Below are 19,822 nucleotides of genomic sequence, written 5' to 3'. Positions count from 1 at the left end.
CCTGTGTACTCAGGAGGGCAAACACACTCATAATTCCCTATCAGGTTGAGGCATGTGGCACCATTCAGGCAAGGATCTGAAGCACATTCATCCACTTCCAGGTCACAGTGCTTCCCTTGGTACCCTGGCACACAGTAGCAGGCGTACCCACGGACCTGGTCCCTGCACACTGCTCCATTGAGGCAAGGGCTGGAAAGGCATTCGTCAATGTCAGCTTCGCAGGATGGACCTGTGTACCCTTCTGTACAGAGGCAAGTGAGGCCACCGGGCTCCTCCAAGCATGTGCCTCCATGGCCGCAGAAATGCGAGCCGCACGTGCTGGCAGCGATTTCGCAGGCAGGTCCGGTGTACCCCGCAGGGCAGGTGCAAGTAAAGCTGAGGTTCCCTGCGGTGCTTGAGCAGGTAGCGTTGTGAAGACACGGGCTGGAGGAGCAAGGGTCGTAGGGTTGCTTGGCACAGCCTTTGGCCGGGGTGACACCTGGCGAGTCCGGACAGCCGCAGCCACCCTCCGCGGCAGCACCGCCACATTCCGGATCCTTTTGGCAAGAGCTCGACAGGCACCTGGGACCATCTTTTAGGCAAAGTGACTCTAAAAAAGGAAAGGCAAGTGGTTAATGGGCAACTCCGGGGGCAACTGAAGAGCATAGCAAGAAGTGGGCGGGTGGCTGCAACAAAATGTTGCCATCTATCCTAAAGATTGGGGTGGGGTTAGAGAAATTCTGTCCAGGTTGCAGTTTTTAAGGAGAACCTTGCAAAGTCACCCTTCCCAAAACGATACACAGCATTCCTTCAATTTATTTTCTTAATTTTGCAACGCACTTCTCCAGCCAAGCGATGTGTACCCCCCCCCAAAAAAATCATATATTAGCGTGAAGTGTGCACAGAAATGCATCTATCGGTGAACCATGACATGCAAAAGTGCAATTTATTATGGAAAATAAATGTTAGGTGGTTTAAGAATTCCAATTCTCCCTCTGCCTTCTGTTTACCTTCTCATTCTCTCTGCTGACACTACATACAAGGACAGGGATCTGCAAAGCCAGGGGACCAAATACAGTCCTCCATGCCTTTCAACCTGGCCTTCAGGACCCGCCCCAGGCCACATTCCTCACATCTATTATTTTATCTGCACATTATTCTCCTCCTTCCCTCTTGCCTTCATAATCGTGTAGACTGCAGTATCTCTGTGTAGAGACTGTTGGAGGCTATACCTGTCTTCTGTGCAATATCTATCATAGCTTTGGATCTGGCCAAATGTGAATAACTGGGTCTTGCAGCTTTCCATAGCTTAGAATGGCCACTTAAGACTTTGCCCAAACTAAAACGAAATCAAAACCAAAAACCAACTCTTTCAATAAAACCTCTTGCTTTCAAAATTTGTGTTCTAACTTTGGGATCATGGTACGTTTTATCTTTCTGCTGTATTTTTGTTGCTTTTTTATTCTTACTGTTTTCTGCCTCATTTTATACCATTTGCAGAGTTTATTTTATTTTTTTACTTATTAATCGTAAGCTTCTTCAGAGATATTTTGGGGTGGCATGCAAATGTAATTAATAATAATAATGAAAGTGCACCCTCACAAAAAAGGTACAGTTTTGCATAAAAATTTACACATGCTAATTCAGATGTATAGGCACAACTTTAGAAAGGATTGCTGTGGTTTAAGAAGAAATGCAATACATCTTGCTATAATAAGGGAAAATGTGACCAGGTGACCTGCCGTCTGGGTTTCTTTTGCGGTCTCTTATCTTCAAACCAGACTTGGACCAGACAGCCTCTCAAATAGAGGACTGTCGTTCGATAGCCCTGTGAACAGAGGACTGTTCTCTATAAAGCAGGGCACAGTGCCACTATACCATAGCATCCTTCTCAAGGCGCAGGCCGAACTGGGTTGCGTGCAGGAAAATGGAAAGGAAAAAGACAGGAGAGCTTCTTGACTTCTGACCTTTCCGTGCAGGAAAGCAAGTATCTGATTCCACGAGAGCCGCTTTTCCTGCAACCTGCCGTTTGAGTAACCCGTGCTAGGGGGTATCAGCCTGCTGCGCATGGGCTTCCTCATGCTCGAGGTGCAAACATCTGTTCCTCGAGCAAGAATATTGTCCCAATTAACAGTGTCAGAAAGGGGCGTAAAAAGGGTTTGAGGGAGGAGGGTGGGACTGAAACCTGCAGTGATGTTGGGAGCAAGCTTTCTTTGAATGCAAAATAAGAAACACACAAGTTCCCCCCCCCCACCTCCAGTTCTCAACCAATTAAGATCACTTAGCAGTGACCTGCTTTGACAGAGATTTCTTTAAAAATTAATATTTAACATCCAAAAAATTTAAAATAAACTGCCGATCACTTTGGATTTGGACTGACTGACACATGAAGTAATTCTCCAAGTCTCTTTAAAAGGCATCACGGCGTTAACCTAATTACTGGAGGAATTAGTGCCAAACATTTTACCCCATCGTTAAGGCCTTTTGATGTGACGGAGATGCTTGGCAAGAGGATACCCCCCCCTCCTGTCCCCCGCCCCTGAAAATGGAATATATTAGACTCTGAAGTCAAGAAGAGTTTTCTCGAGACGTTTGCTCACAGTAAAGAGCGACATCTGCCGGTTGACATCAGTACTAATAAAATATTACAGAAATCCAGTCTTAAAACCCCAAAACCTATGTAAACTAAACTGTTGGGAGTGGTCAGCAGTTGTCATTGCAGCAAAATTGATATACATCAGGCACCCCCAAACTCGGCCCTCCAGATGTTTTGGGACTACAACTCCCATCATTCCTAGCTAACAGGACCAGTGGTCAGGGATGATGGGGATTGTAGTCCCAAAACATCTGGAATGCCTGATATACAGTAAAGGGAGGTAAGTGAGTTGGGGAAAGCAAAGCAAATATCTGCAGTTGTCCTTGCACTCGCTTCTCCCAGGCTCTGCATTTACGTACATGAGCAGAACCGAGTGCACAATAAATGTTTGTGCGCAAGGGCCTTTACATATGGACAAAGTCCAGCATCAGCAGACTTCAGCTCATGAGTTCCTGCTCACTAGTCCTGCCTGTGGCAGAGCATAACGTAATACCCAGGAACAGCTGGCATGGTGGAGACGGTGCTGCAGAGCTGTCGTTACGACACTGGTACCACAGCTGCTTACATGGCCAGTGCAGTGCAGCGTGCAAGGTCCACGGGCAAACTGGCAACATCAATCTAATGTGCCGGCACACCCTCGAGCTCATTGCCTGGCACCCGTTCTGTCCAGATAAGTGGCAGTGAAACTAGCGTCAGGGAGGTAAAGTTAAAGGATCCCTGGATGGTTAAGGGCCTTCTCGGTAGTGGCACCCACCCTGTGGAACTCCCTCCCTTCAGATGTCAAAGAGATAGACAACTACCAGACATTTAGAGGACATCTGAAGGCAGCCCTGTTTAGGGAAGCTTTTAATGTGTGATATTTTAATGTATTTGATTTTTGTGGGAAGCCGCCCAGAGTGGCTGGGGAAATCCAGCCAGATGGGCGGGGTACAAATTATTGTTGTTGTTGTTGTTGTTGTTGTTGTTGTTGTTGTTGTTATATCCAATGAAAGGCGACTATGGGGTTGCGGCGTTCATCTCGCTTTCAGGCCGAGGGAGCTGGCGTTTGTCCACAGACAACTTTCAGAGTCATGTGGCCAGCAGGACTAAACCGCTTCTGGCGGAACGGGACACCGTGGCCGAAACCAGTGCGCACAGAAACACCATTTACCTTCCTGCTACAGTGGTACCTATTTATCTACTTGCACTGGCATGCTTTCAAACTGCTAGGTTGGCAGGAGCTGGGGCAGAGCAACGGGAGCTCACTCTGTCGGGGGATTCGAACAGTTGACCTTCTGATTGGCAAGTCCAAGAGGCTCATTGGTTTAGACCCCAGTGCCACCTGCTGTGGTGTAAAGCCACATGAGCTGGTGCTTATCCTGAGTGATGACAGTGGTGGCTGCAAGGGCTGCAATCCTGTTGCCTCTCCATGGCTGCCACTGCTGGCCTCCTCCCTTAGGCAGCTCATAGCAGCTCTTGGAGAGTGGGTGAGCAGGAGGAGAAGCTGCCACACTGAGGCTGAGCCTCACATGATGTGCTGGCTCTGAGGGGCAGGGAGAGGGCAGGGCTACCCTGGGCAAGAGTAAAGGGAATGGAGGGCAAGGAGTCATAATTTTTATTTTATATTTTAAAAAAATGCTTTGCGTATCCATGCCTAACCTCACTCTTTTAAAAAAAATATTGGTGTCTGTTTTTCATTTTGTAAATCTACCAAATAATAAAATAGAATAAAATTGGGTTTAAGGGGCTTTCTCAGGACAGAGGAGGGTGTATGTGATGTGTCCCATTGAAGGCACTCACCCTTCTTCTGATAGGAAATGCTCGGCCAGGTGGAGGGACACAAAAATGGGGGGGGGTCGAGGGGGGTCAGTTGCAGGAGGAGTAAGAAATGTCCCTATTTCCATCTGAGGAATGTTGGAGGGTATGTTACAGCATCTTGATGTCTTCATTTACTTCCCTAAATTGGAAGGAATCCCACCAAAACATGGAGTGTAGGGATAGCGCATCAGATTTGGGCAATTCCCATCATCCCCAAGCATATTGGTTAAACCTGGTGCACTGCTAAAGGTAAAGGTAAAGGGACCCCTGACTGTTAGGTCCAGTTGCGGACGACTCTGGGGTTGAGATGCTCATCTCGCTTTATTGGCCGAGGGAGCTGGTGTACAGCTTCCAGGTCATGTGGCCAGCATGACTAAACCACTCCTGGCGAAACCAGAGCAGCGCACGGAAACGCCGTTTACCTTCCCGCCGGAGTGGTACCTATTTATCTACTTGCACTTTGACGTGCTTTCGAACTGCTAGGTTGGCAGGAGCTGGGACCGAGCAACAGGAGCTCACCCCGTCGTGGGGATTTGAACCCCCGACCTTCAGATCGGCAAGCCCTAGGCTCAGTGGTTTAGCACTCCTAGAAAGTTTCAAATAATAGCGACCATCAGTTTGTGTGTGCTGTGGTTGGTTGGGAGGCAACCACAGTTGGTGTCCGGCTTGTGGGTGAGCAAGTATGTCAGTATGCCATTTTGTCAGTGTTGTTCACCTGAGAAAAGCACTACAATTACTGAAGAAAACTGGTGTCAAGAAACACCCTGATGTCTGGCCATGTGTTACACAATCCAAATGTGGCATCACTTGACCTTCAGAACGGTCTCTAAAACTAGATCGGGCCATTGACCATGTGCTACTACAACCTCTTCCTAAACATCAGCTATGTCTCCCCCCCCCCCGAGGTCATGACTCAGAACTGTGCATGGATATCACTAGCGTTCACCAGTTATTTACAGAAGCCAAACCTGTCACTGAGATTTTAACACAGCAGTGTTCAACTTGCACTGCCAATGAAATATCTTCAGGTCCTTTGGCCCCCATGAAGGATTTTGAAATAACTGATTCCACTGGAAGTGTATTCATCGCCCAAGGTGCATGGTATTGGAGAGTTCTTTGCGATGGTACACCTAGGCCTGTCACAGTATGTTTGGCATGGGCACTGATGGATAGCAAAAAAGACAGCCCCATAAATCTGCCAACTCCCCAGCAAATAGAACCCCAGAAGGCTGTGTGTGTTATCTTGTGTTTCTGGATGATACATGACGGCACTTGAGGAAGTGCCAAAGAGAATGAGAAGACAGGCACGTAATCTTAAGAAGAGTCAAAGAGACGAGAATGGGTTTTTCTCAGACATCTCCCGCATGAAAGGAGAGAGAGAGAGAGAGAGAGAGAGAGAGAGAGAGAGAGAGAGAGAGATGCTATGTTTGGAGAGCATATAGCTTGGCAGGCAAAAAATAAAATAAAAATAAAGTGTGTCTGAGGACAAAGAAACAAACTGGTAGATAGGGCAATAATGCCAACTACTATTTGCAGCTATTAACCCAGGAGCTAGAGTAGGGTGCTCCAATGTGTGGGCCGAGGGCCTTTTTGGCAGCAAACACCAGAATCTGAGGAACCCCCTGCAACTCTCACACTGCCTTCCCAAAGCTAAGTGAGTGAGGGGCTAGGCTTTGGGCGGGAGGTGGGAATGCTCTAGGACCCTGCCAGAGCCTTGTTCCTCCTTCCCAAAGCCCAGCACCTCACTTGCCCAGCTTGAGGTAGGCAGTGCGAGGGCTGTGGCGAGTGTCAAATCTGGGCCTTGCTCCCCACTCCTGCGCAACAAGGCAGTGTGCAGCCTGCAGTTTCCATATCAAAGTACTCTTGAGGTCCACTTGGTATGAAAAGTTGGGCTGCCCTGAGGTTTGAGTTAAAATTCTGAACCGACTGAAAGAGATAACTTTTACCAAAGGTATTGTTATAGATGGGGAGATCCACCTAAACCCAAGAGGTTAATAAATGTTAGGATTTTGATTATTTGCAGTATTTGGGGGTGGGGGGGTTGCAGGCAAGTGGAAAAAATACAGTTTAGATTTCCTTTCCAAGCCAGAGCCTCACCTGGGATTCTGGCATTACCAAGACAAAAGGTGTTGATGGGTAGAATCTAAGAGGAATCTTGGGCAGACAGAAGGTTGCCAGGATAACTGGGTGTGAAATGACAGGAAAAGTGTGTCTTTAGCAAGGTGAGCTAGGAAAAGGAAGGGGGGGAGGTCCATCTTTGGCACTCTGGCTGTAGGCCAGCTAGGAGAGATGCCCAAATGTGTGGAACAAGCCCTGCTTAAAATGAGCATGCTGTAAGATCTGGACTCACTCCATGCAGACTTAAAGTGTTAAATATGTGAATCAATCATTTTTCTTAAAGCTGCCACAGTCTTCAATTCTCCAGCAGAGCACAAACCCCGGGGGAATGCCTGGAATGCCCTGGAATCTTGCCAAGAGTAGGGGTGGCACACAACTTTTGCAAAAGTATTATCAAGAGTGGCCAATGTGGTGCCACAGAGCCATCTGCATGGATGGTGCTGTGGTCTAAACCACTGAGCTTCTTGGGCTTGGTGATCGGAAGGTTGGTGGTTCAAATCCCCTCGACAGGGTGAGCTCCCGTTGCTCTCTCCCAGCTCCTGCCATCCTAGCAAGTTCGAAAGCACACCAGTGCAAGTAGATAAATAGGTATCGCTACGGTGGGAAGGTAAACGACGTTTCCATGCACTCTGGTTTCCATCACGGTGTCCCATTGCACCAGAGGCAGTTTAGTCCTGCTGGCCACATCCACTTATCTGGATGGAGCGGGTGCCAGGCAGTGAGCTTGAGGGTGTGCCGGCGCACTGGTCGGAGCACCAGATTGATGTTGTCAGTTTGCCCATGGACCTTGCACGCTGCACTGCAGCAGCCATGTAAGCAGCTGTGGTACCAGTGTCGGGATGACAGCTCTGCAGCACCGTCTCCACCATGCCAGCTGTTCCTGGGTATTACGTTTTGCTCTGCCACAGGCAAGACTAGTGAGCAGGAACTCATGAGCAGCCCAGTGTGTAGCTGAGCAATGAGCAGCTCTGGCTGAAAAGACAGCAGCTTTATAGGATCAGGTGGAGAATCCTGCTATTGGCTTGCATCACTCGACTGCAGCTGATAACTTTAGATAATTTCTCCTGTGTTAGTGTGAACACATCCTTGAGGCCTTTTCTCTCACCCCGTAAAACAACCACTCTTTATGAGATGTTGTTGGTTCTTGGTGTATGCAGACCCTCCAAGTGTCCCTATTGTGGGATGTAAACACAGAGCAGTCAAAACACAACATTGCTAGAGTGGACATGAAGGTAACTCAGTCCTCCAGGCTTAACTTCCTGTTTACCTAGACTGAGTTACAGGAACCAGAAGTAGGTGTGGTCTTACCTGGGAACAAGATCCCAAAAGACCACTCTCCAGTTTGCCTCGTCTTTTGAACAAGCAGGATGCTCTCTCTCAGCTTGCAGCTGAGAGAAGCAGAGGTGAAGCCTGTTCCCCTATGGAATCAGCTTCACCACATGTAAATATATTTATCTAAGCTTATCTGCCTCTTTGAGCCTGTACTGTAACTCATGGATGACTGTAAGTAAACTCTTTTATATCTTATAATAAGTACTGTGTTGTGTCTTTACTTTTAAGAGGGAAGAAGGGGAATATACCAGGAATATATATTTCTTATAGAGGCTTTAGCAAGCCTATGCAACCGTTTTCTGCTGTGTTTTAAAAGGGAATGTAACTCTGCTAAGTTTGGAGCTTGCTCACACAAGCTGGGATGATATATATAAAATAATATATACTCATCCACACTCCTAAACATTCCCACACCTATTTTTTAGAGGAAGTCCTGGATTAACAGAAGCTGTCCCGGTGTCTGGTTTGATTCCAGAATGGCCCGCTTTTCTTTAAGACGTTCCTATTTTTATCAGAGAAATGTTGAAGGGTATGGAGTTATGTGACCACTAAGCCAAGGAGATAAGTAGCTATGGAATTTTTAGAAGACATCTGAAGGCAGCCTTGTATGGGGAAGTTTTTTTTAATGCTTTATTGTGTTTTTATGTATGTTGGAAGCCGCCCAGAGTGGCTGGGGCAACCCACTCAGATGGGCAGGGTATAAATAATAATTGTAATAGTAATATAGGACGTCCCTATTTTCAGAAAAATGTTGACGGGTATGCTATTGTGCTTTATACAAGTTGTTAGCTACTTTGAAGACTCTAGCCGAAAACAGATATAAAGCTGCCAAATGAATTAATAATCCCATTTCCCTTCCTTAATGCTGAAAATGCACATTTTCATCAAGTCACCACAATCCAGCGCCCCCAACCTTACACAAGCACAGCCACTGAATCCCAGAGACTGAACTCATTTCCCTTTGCACTCCATACAAGTTATTAGTGTAGGCATGTTTACGAGATGGCTGGTGGCTCAACTGTCTCTGCCTATACTGAGCACGTGTTAAATTTCTGACCCAAAGAAAAATCCAGGTAACTGAGACAAGGACTGAAGTTGAGGGGGGGGGGCACAAACAAATCTGATCTGACACTGATCAGTGTCAGAAAGGCAAGAAGAAGAAGAAGAAGAAGAAGTTATGCCTTCTGTTTCTCAAAAGGCTAATGAAGAAATGGACCACAAAATGAAAACAAACAAGCCTTTTGGTTATGCCCTGCGATGATCCACAAACGGCACAGCCATAAAAAACGCCAAGACCCTGAATATGGAATGTATTTACTCCAGGCCTGTTTTCGAAGCATGCTAGCATGTTTCCAGGGAAACCATGTGTGTGGCTTGTTGCCTTGAATGGAGGCGGTTGCCGTGGAAACCAACAAAAACAACAGCAATCGCAAGAAAAAGAAGAAGCTGTTCCAGTTTCCAAAAGAGAGAGCCAATTACTATTACTATTGTTTTTCTAACTGCACCTAACTCGACAAAAGACAAAGGAACAACACATTTTTGCGGACGCAAACAAAACAAAGCAAAACAAACACCCTATAGCCGCTGTAGATATTAGGAGCGAGTGAAAAAGACGTTTTGCAAGTGTCTAGGAAGCTGTTTAACAGATGAAAGAGAGCTGGGACCCAATTTCAGAGCCGATTATCAAAGCAGTTTCCCTTTCGCTATTCTGCTCCTATATTCAATTGCTGCACTGCTTAAACAGGAAGAGCATTATGGCTCGTTTTGGGTCACAGATGCTTTGTGGGCATCCACCCACCTTACAGGTACACCGGCACCAGTAACAGACAGGTGACAGCACACACAGCGACAGCATGACAGGTGTCACCACAACATAGCCACACACTTGATCCTCCTTGGCTTGCAACATCCCCATGTGCTTGTTCAGAAGCACCTGCTTTGGAAGGATGCTTCCTTAACTCTCACTGAGCAGTGGAACTGAAGGCAAGAAGGGAACAACAGCAGAATATATTGAAAGTTGGTGGCAGTTATTGCTGGGGGGGGGGTGTCCAGTAGAAATTGGTAACATGGGCCCCCTGCCAATTCAATCCCACAATCCCATCTCACCCAAGAAAAAATCCTGAAGTTACATACAAAGCAAATCTGTGTTTAAGCACCAAAAAGAGGGGGGGGGCTTGATAGTGACCCCCAAAATGGACAGCAAAATGCTTCAGATCAGGCACGTGAAATCTTATGCCCTAAAGACCAGTGCTTGCCAAACTTCAGAGAGCTGAGTCACTGTCAGTACCCCCTATTTTTAAAAAAAGGAAAGAAAAAGAAAATTGATTTAAGAGTCTGTTTGAATTACTGCAAAGAGCCTTTTATGGCGATTGAGATAACTCAGTCAGGTAATATGAAATCACAGCTTATCAGTGTCTTCATCTGCACAAGATTGTAAGGGCAAGACACTGGAGGGAAAAAAAAACTCCCAACCTCTGATGATGTGATTATAATAACAAGTTTGAGATGTGGCTGAAATGAACAAATTAACAACAACAAAATAATCCATAGCAATGAAGGTTTGCAACTGGCAATGCAGCAGACAACCCCTTATTTGTTGTTTTGTTTTAAAGTTTACAAAAGAATAAAAAAAACCCTGTGTTTCTATTCTGGGATATACATTTTGATCTGAAGGAGACAGTGACTTTTGCAGAGGTGCAGCAGGGAATTAACCATGCAAATGGGTACTTTGAGGCTACGAGAACTTTTAAGTATTTAATTAATTTATTTATCATTGAATACCAACTCTCATAGCACAGAGTTTAGGGTGTTGCTGCTTTATGAATAAGAAGCCTTGAGCATCCAGTTCAAAAATCCACCACAGGTTTTCCTTTTGCTTGTTGCAGGTGGAATGGGTGAAGAAAAGAAGTTCATGCTAGTATAATGTAATCAAATGCACCCTCTAATTAATCTCTTTATCTAATTAAGACCATTCAGTTAGTTACCTTAGATTTTCACTGCTGCAGGGCTAACCCTAGGTAAATCCCAGATTAGGTATCCTAGCAGGTGTTATCTTAGAAAAGAATATCACGGTCTTGCAGTAAGGTTAAGGCTTACTGGGAAATGACATACAATGAAATGAAAAGGATGTTTAAAATAACTTTTATTTTTTTAAAAAAAACCAGAAGCCTTTCTCTTGGGAATTATAGGTAGAACTACCTAAATTGTATAGAAATTTATTCACATATGCAACTACAGCGGCAAGAATGTTACTTGCCCCAAAATGGAAAGTAGTCGTCCCAGCAAAGGAAGAATGGATACAAAAACTTATGGAATGTGCAGAAATGGCAAAACTTACTGGAAGAATAGGAAATCAAGACAACAAACTTTTTCTAAAAGAATGGAAATAGTTTATTGAATATTTACAGACAAATTGTAAACAGATAAAAACACTGGCAGGGTTATTGTAATAACCTGCAGCTACGTAAGAGTATATAGTTAAATGAGTAAATTAATACAAAGAAATTTCAGAAATAGACTGGAAAGAGAAGTGGCTGAATTGCAACTAATCACCAAACTTAAAACCATGGAGAAACCTGGTCTGAACAAAGACATTGGATTCTTATCTCATTATACATAACAAAGCTATCTTTAGCCATCTCACCCCTTGCCTTTCCCTGCAAGACTAATTGCAGCTGTTAAGAGTCGTCAACAGGTTTTCCACACCTATCAGCTGATCACCCATTCCCACCACCCTTCTGAGTAATACCCCTCCCCACTCCCTCACTATATTTAAGGATCTGGTGACTTCTGTTTCAGTGTATCTGAAGAAGTGTGCATGCACACGAAAGCTCATACCAAGAACAAACTCAGTTGGTCTCTAAGGTGCTACTGGAAAGAATTTTCTATTTTGTTTCGACTATGGCAGACCAACACGGCTACCCACCTGTAACTGTGAGTAAATTAAGTTAATCTGGATATGCAGAAGGTATTAAAAATAAATTTAAGGAACCGCAGAAAGAGAGGGAAGGAAGTCAGGTTTTAAAATGTTAAAATGACTGTAAAATCAGTGAAATGTATATATCTGAAAAGTATAAATAAAATTTAAGAAACAAATACCACCATTATGTCTGTGCAAGTGCTTCTCATGCACCATTTGCAAAGGCATGCCACAACAAACGGCAGACTGGAAGCATAGTTCACCTCCAGTAAGTGGCCCAATAGCCTAATTAGATACAGGGTGGTCCAACTTTTCATACCAAGTGGGTTGAAAGAGCACTCTCCCGAACCCCTGGCCTACCTGGCGGCAAGCAAGTATATCAAGTCCCCAGTCCAGGGTCACTCCATGCATCCAAAGTCCATAGATCCTGGAGCATCCAAGGTCCATCAACATGGGCTGTTAAGCAGACCCAGCACCTCAACTCTGCTGCCCTTTTATACTTTGCATGCTGATTGCAGCATCTGGGCTGGATGAGGCAGGCGACCCTCACTTGTTCCAAGCCTACTCCAGCTATCACATCCCTCCTCCCAGAGCTAGCGAGCTCTACCTGGCCAGCTAGGAAGCTGGGCTGTGGGCCCTTGACTGCCTCAGCCTCCTAATGTGCCACTCCCACTGCTCCCTATGCCTGCCATGTTCGTGGGGACAGGGGCCTCTCTGGTGATGGGTCCTGTTGCTCTGGCTCCTGTGCACCGACCCCCATCCCCTTGTCATCCTCCATCGCCCCATGAGGAAAGTTTGCATGAAAATGCATACATTAGCATAATAAATAACATAAAAATTCATTATATTAGGGGAAATTGCTTGCAAAAATGTGTATATATTTATATCCAGACCCTGAGATAATCATTTTTTTTAAGTTTTTTTATTAAAGATTTTCTTGGTTTACAAAGTGTGTGTAATGTCTCTCGTATTTTTCCATAAAACATTTTTACAGATCAATTTTAGTTGTTGAGACATTAGGGAGGGGGGGAGGAAGTGGGTGGGGTGGGGAGATGATGTTTCTATTTTCCTTAATATATGTAGGATTTGGTATCAGCGTCGCTTGTGTTGGTTCTCTGTTGTTTGCTTTTGTTTCTTTGGCGGTGAGAGGTTGCAATTGGCGTAGGGTTTGATTGTTCATTTGTGGTTGGCTGTGGTGATCTTTGGTTTCCTGTATGAGTGGGGTGGGTGGGTGTTTTGGATCAGGTTAGCCATATTGATTTGTATGCTGTCGGTAGATTTTTGTCATTGTCTTGTTGGGCTGTGTGTGCGATGAAGGGGGACCATACGGGGGTGAAGGTGTCTTCTTCTGTTTGTCCCCGTGCTAGTTTTAGGTTGCTGGTTAATTTTTCTAGTAGGGCTGTTTCCCATACTACTTGGTACCATTGGTCCATGTTGACTCCTGACAGGTCTTTCCAGTGTCTCCTGAGATAATCTTCTGAGGCCCTCCTTCGTGTGCCTCCTCCTCGAGAGGTCCGGAGGGTGGCAACATGAGAATGGGCCTTCTCTGCAGTGACTCGCTGTCTGTGGAATGCTCTCCCCAGGGAAGTTCACCTGGCACCTTCATTATACACCTTTAGGCGCCAGGCAAAAACGTTTCTTTTTAACCAGGCCTTTGGTTGATCTGTTTGACATCCTATACCAGGCATCCCCAAACTGCGGCCCTCCAGGTGTTTTGGTCTACAACTCCCATGATCCCTAGCTAACAGGACCAGTGGTCAGGGATGATGGGAATTGTAGTCCAAAAAATCTGGAGGGCCGAAGTTTATGGATGGCTATCCTATACCCTTTTAAAATGTGACTCTTTTATGGGGGAGGGAGTGTTATTGGTTGTTGTTTTTATTCTGATTACATATGTTGTGATCTTTTCTGTGAACCATCCAGAGACCTCCAGGTATAGGGTGGTATATAAACTCAGTAAGTAAGTAAGTAAGTAAGTAAGTAAGTAAGTAAATACTAGGCAAAATTCCATATAGAACTGTGAGGAGAAATGTGACAAAAATGTTGGTGAATTTTCAAGGGGACTTCTTTTAGATGCAAGCTGATGCAGAAACATGGTGGCCAGAATTTAAGATTGGAAGAATGAGTAACTTAGTAGCTGGCAGCCAGCCCCAAACTAATCCCTCCATCTCCTAGTACTATGTAGAAACTTCAGACAAAGCCCTGAGAGTATATGAATTAAGGAATGCCTAGCTATCAAATTAGCCTTCTGCCATACAGCACACTATAGCAGATGAATGACTTGACTTTCCAGGACTATGTACATTTGTCCTGAGGAGGGAGGAAAAATTCTTGACTGGTCCCACCAGAGAGCTGCAAAATCCCACACAATTAAGACTGAAATCCACTTGGTGAAATCAATACATTTAAGTGCGCCTGTTGGTTTGCCACTTAGGTCATAGTACAAGCTACGGTCTTCCATTTTCTTCTTTTCGACAAATAACGTGAATCTGAAGCCATCCCACCTACTCGCTGCACCTGAGGATTTCTTCCCACAGCAGCTGTGAAGCCAACTGGCTCCTGCAGTCCGTAGCCCATCCATTGAGAGTCCTCTAGAAATTCTTACCACTGACCAGCCATCACAAATATGGGGCATCTATCAACAGCACAACTGGGAGCTGTGAAGCTGAACTGAGGTGATAATAAGATTGTGCAAAAGGCGGGGAGGTCTGGGTGGCCAGCTCTAGACATTTTTGCTGCCCGGGGCACAGCAGCGCATAGCATTTCCACCTCCCCTCAAGTCATGGTTCTTGGTATTCAACACTGCTCGTTTTTTTTTGTTTGTTTTTTTGCACCTGAGGCAAAATAAAATCCACATGGGCCTCTTTGGTTTCCAATAAAACAATCCCATATTTTTCGCTCCATAGGGCGCACCGAACCATAGGGCGCACCTCATTTTTAGAGGAGGAAACAAGAAAAAAAATTTTTTTTCTGGTTTTCCTCCTCTAAAAGCCCTGTTTTTTTGAGGATCAGCTAAAAATTTTGCAGCTCCTTTTCCAAAGGGGGAAAAGCAAAGAGGAAAAGCCCCATTTTTTATGGGGTTGAACTCACATTTCTGCAGCTTCTAAAAGAAAGGGAGCCTTTTCTACAGTTTCCAGACAGATAATCTAATCAGCCAGTCACATGTCGCTGGGGAAACAGACAACCTCCCTCTGCAGCACATTCAACAAAGGAGGGTGGGGCTGAAAGGCAGGGGGGACTCTTATCTCTCTCCCGATCTCTTGCTGATCAGCTGCTGAGGGGGGTCCTTTCAACACCCCCTTTTCTCTTTGTAAAATAAAAAGCATGTTCCTGTTTTGGCCCCTGGGCAATTCAGCTCCAGGGACCACCATTCGCTCCATAAGACGCACAGATATTTCCCCTTACTTTGTAGGAGGAAAAAAGTGTGTCTTATGGAGCAAAAAAATATGGTAATTAATAACTTTTTCCTGGCATTTCATTACACCAGGATAGTTGGCTACATGAGGCAGCTGCCCGATTATAGAGATTGCATAGCTGCTAGTGAGATTAAAGGTTTATGATCTGAATTTGTGTGCGTGCAGTTGTGAGGGAGATGGAAACATGCCACAGTTGCAGCCAATCTTCGTAGCAATATGTGCAAGAATCCGTAGGTTTACTAAAAAAAAATTGTCCCACCCACTTGTGCTTCTACTGCTGCTGTGTGCCCTCCCAAAAGCAGTTGGCAGGAACATTCGCACAACTGCTGCTCTGAATTATTGTACAAGCTGTGACCGGAGAGTTTGCTGAATGGTCACAGATCAGACAGCGATAACTATTCGAACATACCACCTTACAGGCCTTCAAAGCAGGCCCCCTCTAATACAATGCACTGCTGACAACATTCATAGAACTGTTGGAAACTTCTGGAGAAGTCCCCTCCTCACAGCAGCTTGGATGTGTGCAATGTTGGAAAATCTGTGCCCTTTCAGTGCAGATTTCAGTTTTGGAAAAAGAAATCCCGTGGGGCCAGATCGGGAGAATATGGAAGGTTGGACAACTCAGTAACCTCAGTAACGATTTCACGCGGAATATGCAATTCTTTTGCCACCATTCGGACAGACAAACGCTGAAACCGCATCAATAACTCACAAACTCTGTCAACAATTGTCGCCATTGTGCTCGTTGGCGGTCAGCCAGACCGAGGGTCATCTTCGATGGTTTGCCGCCCTTCACGGAAACGCTTAAATCACTCATACGCTGTCTTTCGAGTTACAGCTTCATCTCAATACACAATTGTGAGCATTTCGTGGGTTTCCGACGCCAATTTACCCAAATTTAAACAGAATTTCATATTGACTCTCTGCTGCCTTTTCTATCACAACCCACTGCACTATTAACAGCTACTAAATGCTACCGCATGAACAAATCTATCAACAAATGCCTATTAACAAATGCTGAGACATGCGCGCCTATGTTAGCTGAGATATGGACGAATGCCTCCCGTGTGTCTCTGCGGATCCGCCAGTTCCCATTATCACATAAAGGGGTGATTCACCCTACTTTCCGGTCACACCTTGTATGTATCTGTATGAATGAGAACATAAAATACCGTGTTTCTCATAAAATAAGACACCGTCTTATATTTTTTTTCCCTCAAAAAACCCCACTATGGCTTATTTTCAGGGGATGTCTTATTTTTATTACCGCAGATTTATAAAGGGACCAAGTGAGAGCCATGAGAAGTACTAAATGTGGGTGCAGGCTGCCAAGACTGCACAGCTTATGTACGTTCTCTGCAAAACTATTTTTTTTCTTTAACACAAAGGAAATTCAAATACAATGGCAAGTATTTTTTTTGGGGGGGGGGAGGAGTAATTTAGTCCCAATCCCAATACCAGTAGTTTAACATACAAGAATAGGGTCCCTCTGGAGCCTGGTGAACAACCTAGCAAGTCCCCAGTCCAAAGTGTTGTGTCAAAGTGGTGAAAGAATATAAAATACAGAAAATAAAAACCGTTTAGCCATGGGAGGGGGGGAGGGGAGATACCCACTTCACTGACTCAGGGCTCCGCGTGGCGCTGCTGGGCGTCCCTCTCCGTGCTGCAGCAGCAGCTGGTTCTGGGCGCCGAGCCGGCAGGCCTCCTTGGCCAGACCAGGCAGAGGCGAGGCCACTGGCTCGGGGAGCTCCGCGCAGCGCTGCCGGGCGTTCCGCTCGGCGCTGCAGCAGCTGCCGGTTCCGGGCGCCAAGCCAGCAGGCGGAAGCCGAGCTAGGCGGAGGCAAGGCGGCTGGCTCGGGGCGCTCCGCATGGCGCTGCTGGGCGTCCCTCTCCGTGCTGCAGCAGCAGCCGGTTCCGGGTGCCGAGCCGGCAGGCCTCCTCCTCCTCCTCTTGCCGCGGCTTAGCGCTCTCACTCCGTGCGGCGCTGTTGTAAAGAAGACGGGCAGCATCTGGAGGGCGGCTCCTCCAGCAGGAAGGAGGCTCGGAGGTGCAGGCAGCCTCACCTCTTCCTTGGCGCCCTCCAGAACTGCACCCAGCACTACGGCTTATTTTCGGGGTATGTCTTACATTTCGTAAATGCTTGAGAATCCTGCCATGGCTTATTTTATAGGCACGTCTTATTTTATGAGAAACACGGTAGCCCCAATAGCCTTTTGCACTTGGGTCCTCATTCCGTCACAAGAGACATTAGAACTGTTTTCCCTGTGAGCAGGAGAGAGGAAGAAGAATCAAACTCAGCATCACAACCCCTTTAAATAGTCTTCCAAAAAAAACTGCTTCAATGATACGTTGCTGCTGCTGCTGCTAACCATTTTAAGCCACTCTGGCAGCCTTGTCAGCTTAACAGCAGGGTAAGAATGCTTAAAATAAATAACTCTGTTCTGTTCCAGCGGAATGGTATATTGAGCAGCAGGTATTAAGCTTTGAGACTGGATTTTGATTAAAGCACCCTATTAAGGTAAATTATTTTAAATTATTATTTTTTTCCCAGCCGGTGCAGGAAAAACGAATATGGCCATAATAACAGAGCCTCTTCTCTGGTAGCTGTTACTTTCCTCTTGAGCTCAGACAAACCTCCACAGCTGGTTCACTTTTCAAAAACAGCAACAACAGACTGCCGTGCTAGATGGCAGATACCACTGGACTTCATTGGCATGAAAATAATACACATATTTATTTATCTGATGGATGGATTAATTAAAGAGCATTTATATAGGGAATATCGCACATTAAAAACTTTAGGGAAGTTTTTAATGTGTGATATTTTTGTATCTGATTTTTGTTGGAAGCCGCCCAGAGTGGCTGGGGAAATCCAGCCAGATGGGCGGGGTACAAATAATAAATATTATTATTATATACCGCATAATAGTTTGGAATTCTCCAAATAGTGTGAAGTTGGAAGCTTCTGAGTTCCATATTACATGCTCTTCTGCTTTCTGTGTTTTGAATCAAGCTCCAAACTTCTTGGCGCTCCTTTAATGCCTTTACAGTTCAGCTCGACCGCAGAAAAGATAAGTCACCTGTCATCTTCCGCAGATATGTGTGACATGCATAGGGCTTCTCTCTATACCTTGGCAGTGTTGAGAATTGAAGCAAAAAAACATTTCAGACTTGGCAGCTAATTGCTGTGGTGGTGATGTTTTAATTTGACGGCATATTTGGATTTTATTCTGTTTGTTGTTTCTAAGTTTATATATACACAGGGGCGGAGCAAGGGGGCGGGGGGCGGTCCGCCCCAGGTAACGCCCTGGGGGGTGACACTCTGGGGGCTGGCCCCACCCCCACGACCGACGCCGGTGGCGCGGCAACTTTTAAAAGGCTGAAACGTGCGAACAGCAGAACAGCGTCTTAAAATGGGGCGTGGCGCGGGGCGCCAGTCAGAAAGGGGTGCCGGCCGATCGCGCCCGCCAACTTGGGTGGACTGCATGCGTCGTGACGTCAGGGCGCACGCGCTACGGAGTGGGGTGCCCGGGGGTGTGTGCCCCGGGCAGCAAAGCGACTCGCTACGCCACTGTATACATACACATACACACACACACACACACACGCATTAAAGCTTGTTAAGTGCAGTTAACAAGGGCACTAATTTTGGTGCCCAATAGTTTTGGGCAGAACCACATGAGAGTAAGTTCCAATTTATTAGTGTGCTCAATGTGTATCGAGCAAAAGTGTGAGAGGGGGTGTTCTCGGCGGTTGGAGAGGTTGCACGTTCCTCATGCTCCACCGCTGTTCTTGCCCCAGTCATGAACTATTCCTCCTTCCCTCTCCAACTGCAAACCCTCCCATAAATATTTCCCTGTGTGCTGCATGCTGCATTTAACCTTCACAAAGCCCTCTAGCAGAAGAATTTTTCAAAATCTAAATGCAGTGGCGTTCCAAGGTATGAAGAGGGGAGTCTGCAGGCTAGAAAAGGAAGCCCCATGGACCACATTCGGTCCACAAGCTGTCTGTTCCTCACCCCCAATATATAGCAGAGGTGGCAGTGTGTGAGGGGAGATTACTTTCGCATTGTTTGCCAAGGTAAATTTGCAGACTGTTTCCCTCTGATAGCACTGCTTGGTAAGCAGAGTACCTGATACGTTTTGCAAGAGAGAAGAGGATCTGTACCAGTTAAAAATGAGCTAAGTGCAACAGGCAGAAGGTACCGTATGTCTTGGGCTAGATCAGACAATATCTCTTCCTAGAGAGATAAGGGGAAGGGGAAAATAATGGGGAATGTAGCTCTGTTTCTCCCAGAGCCTTTATTCTCCTAGATTCCTCCAAAATGATGTGACTTACAGTGCTACTGTGAGAAAATGAGGTGACGATACAGCAGCAGGAAGCGAGAACTGGTGTTTCCTCCCATTAGAGTTCTGAGAACAATCCATTGATTCTGAGTGCCTGCAAGCAGGATTCCAAACTGATAGCCTGGAGCTAACCAACACCTGCAAAACAATCATATGAAGCTGCCTTGTGCTGATTCAGAACATTGGTCCACCTCATTGAGTAGGGGCACAGGAAAGTGCCTTATACTGACTCAGCCTATGGGTCCATCTAGCTGTATTGTCTAAGCTGGCATCTCCAGGGCTTCAGGCAAGAACCTACTTGGAGACACCAGTGATTGAA

The 19,822-nt window shown here is 45.9% G+C and overlaps 1 protein-coding gene across 2 annotated transcripts in view; it reads right to left on the bottom strand.

Moving 5' to 3' along the window:
* CRB1 (crumbs cell polarity complex component 1) overlaps positions 1-19,822 on the bottom strand; it is a 144,305-nt gene that overhangs the window by 113,204 nt on the left and 11,279 nt on the right. For both annotated transcript variants that reach the window (XM_033151418.1, XM_033151417.1), the window contains exon 2: positions 2-589. In XM_033151418.1, coding sequence (XP_033007309.1) covers positions 2-589 — 588 coding nt within the window. The remainder of the gene's footprint in view (position 1; positions 590-19,822) is intronic.

The sequence above is a fragment of the Lacerta agilis genome, chromosome 6 (genome assembly GCF_009819535.1).
Source record: "Lacerta agilis isolate rLacAgi1 chromosome 6, rLacAgi1.pri, whole genome shotgun sequence".
Lineage (NCBI taxonomy): Eukaryota > Metazoa > Chordata > Lepidosauria > Squamata > Lacertidae > Lacerta > Lacerta agilis.
The sequence above is the reverse complement of the archived record's forward strand: the minus strand, read 5'-3'. Positions and strand labels throughout refer to the sequence as shown.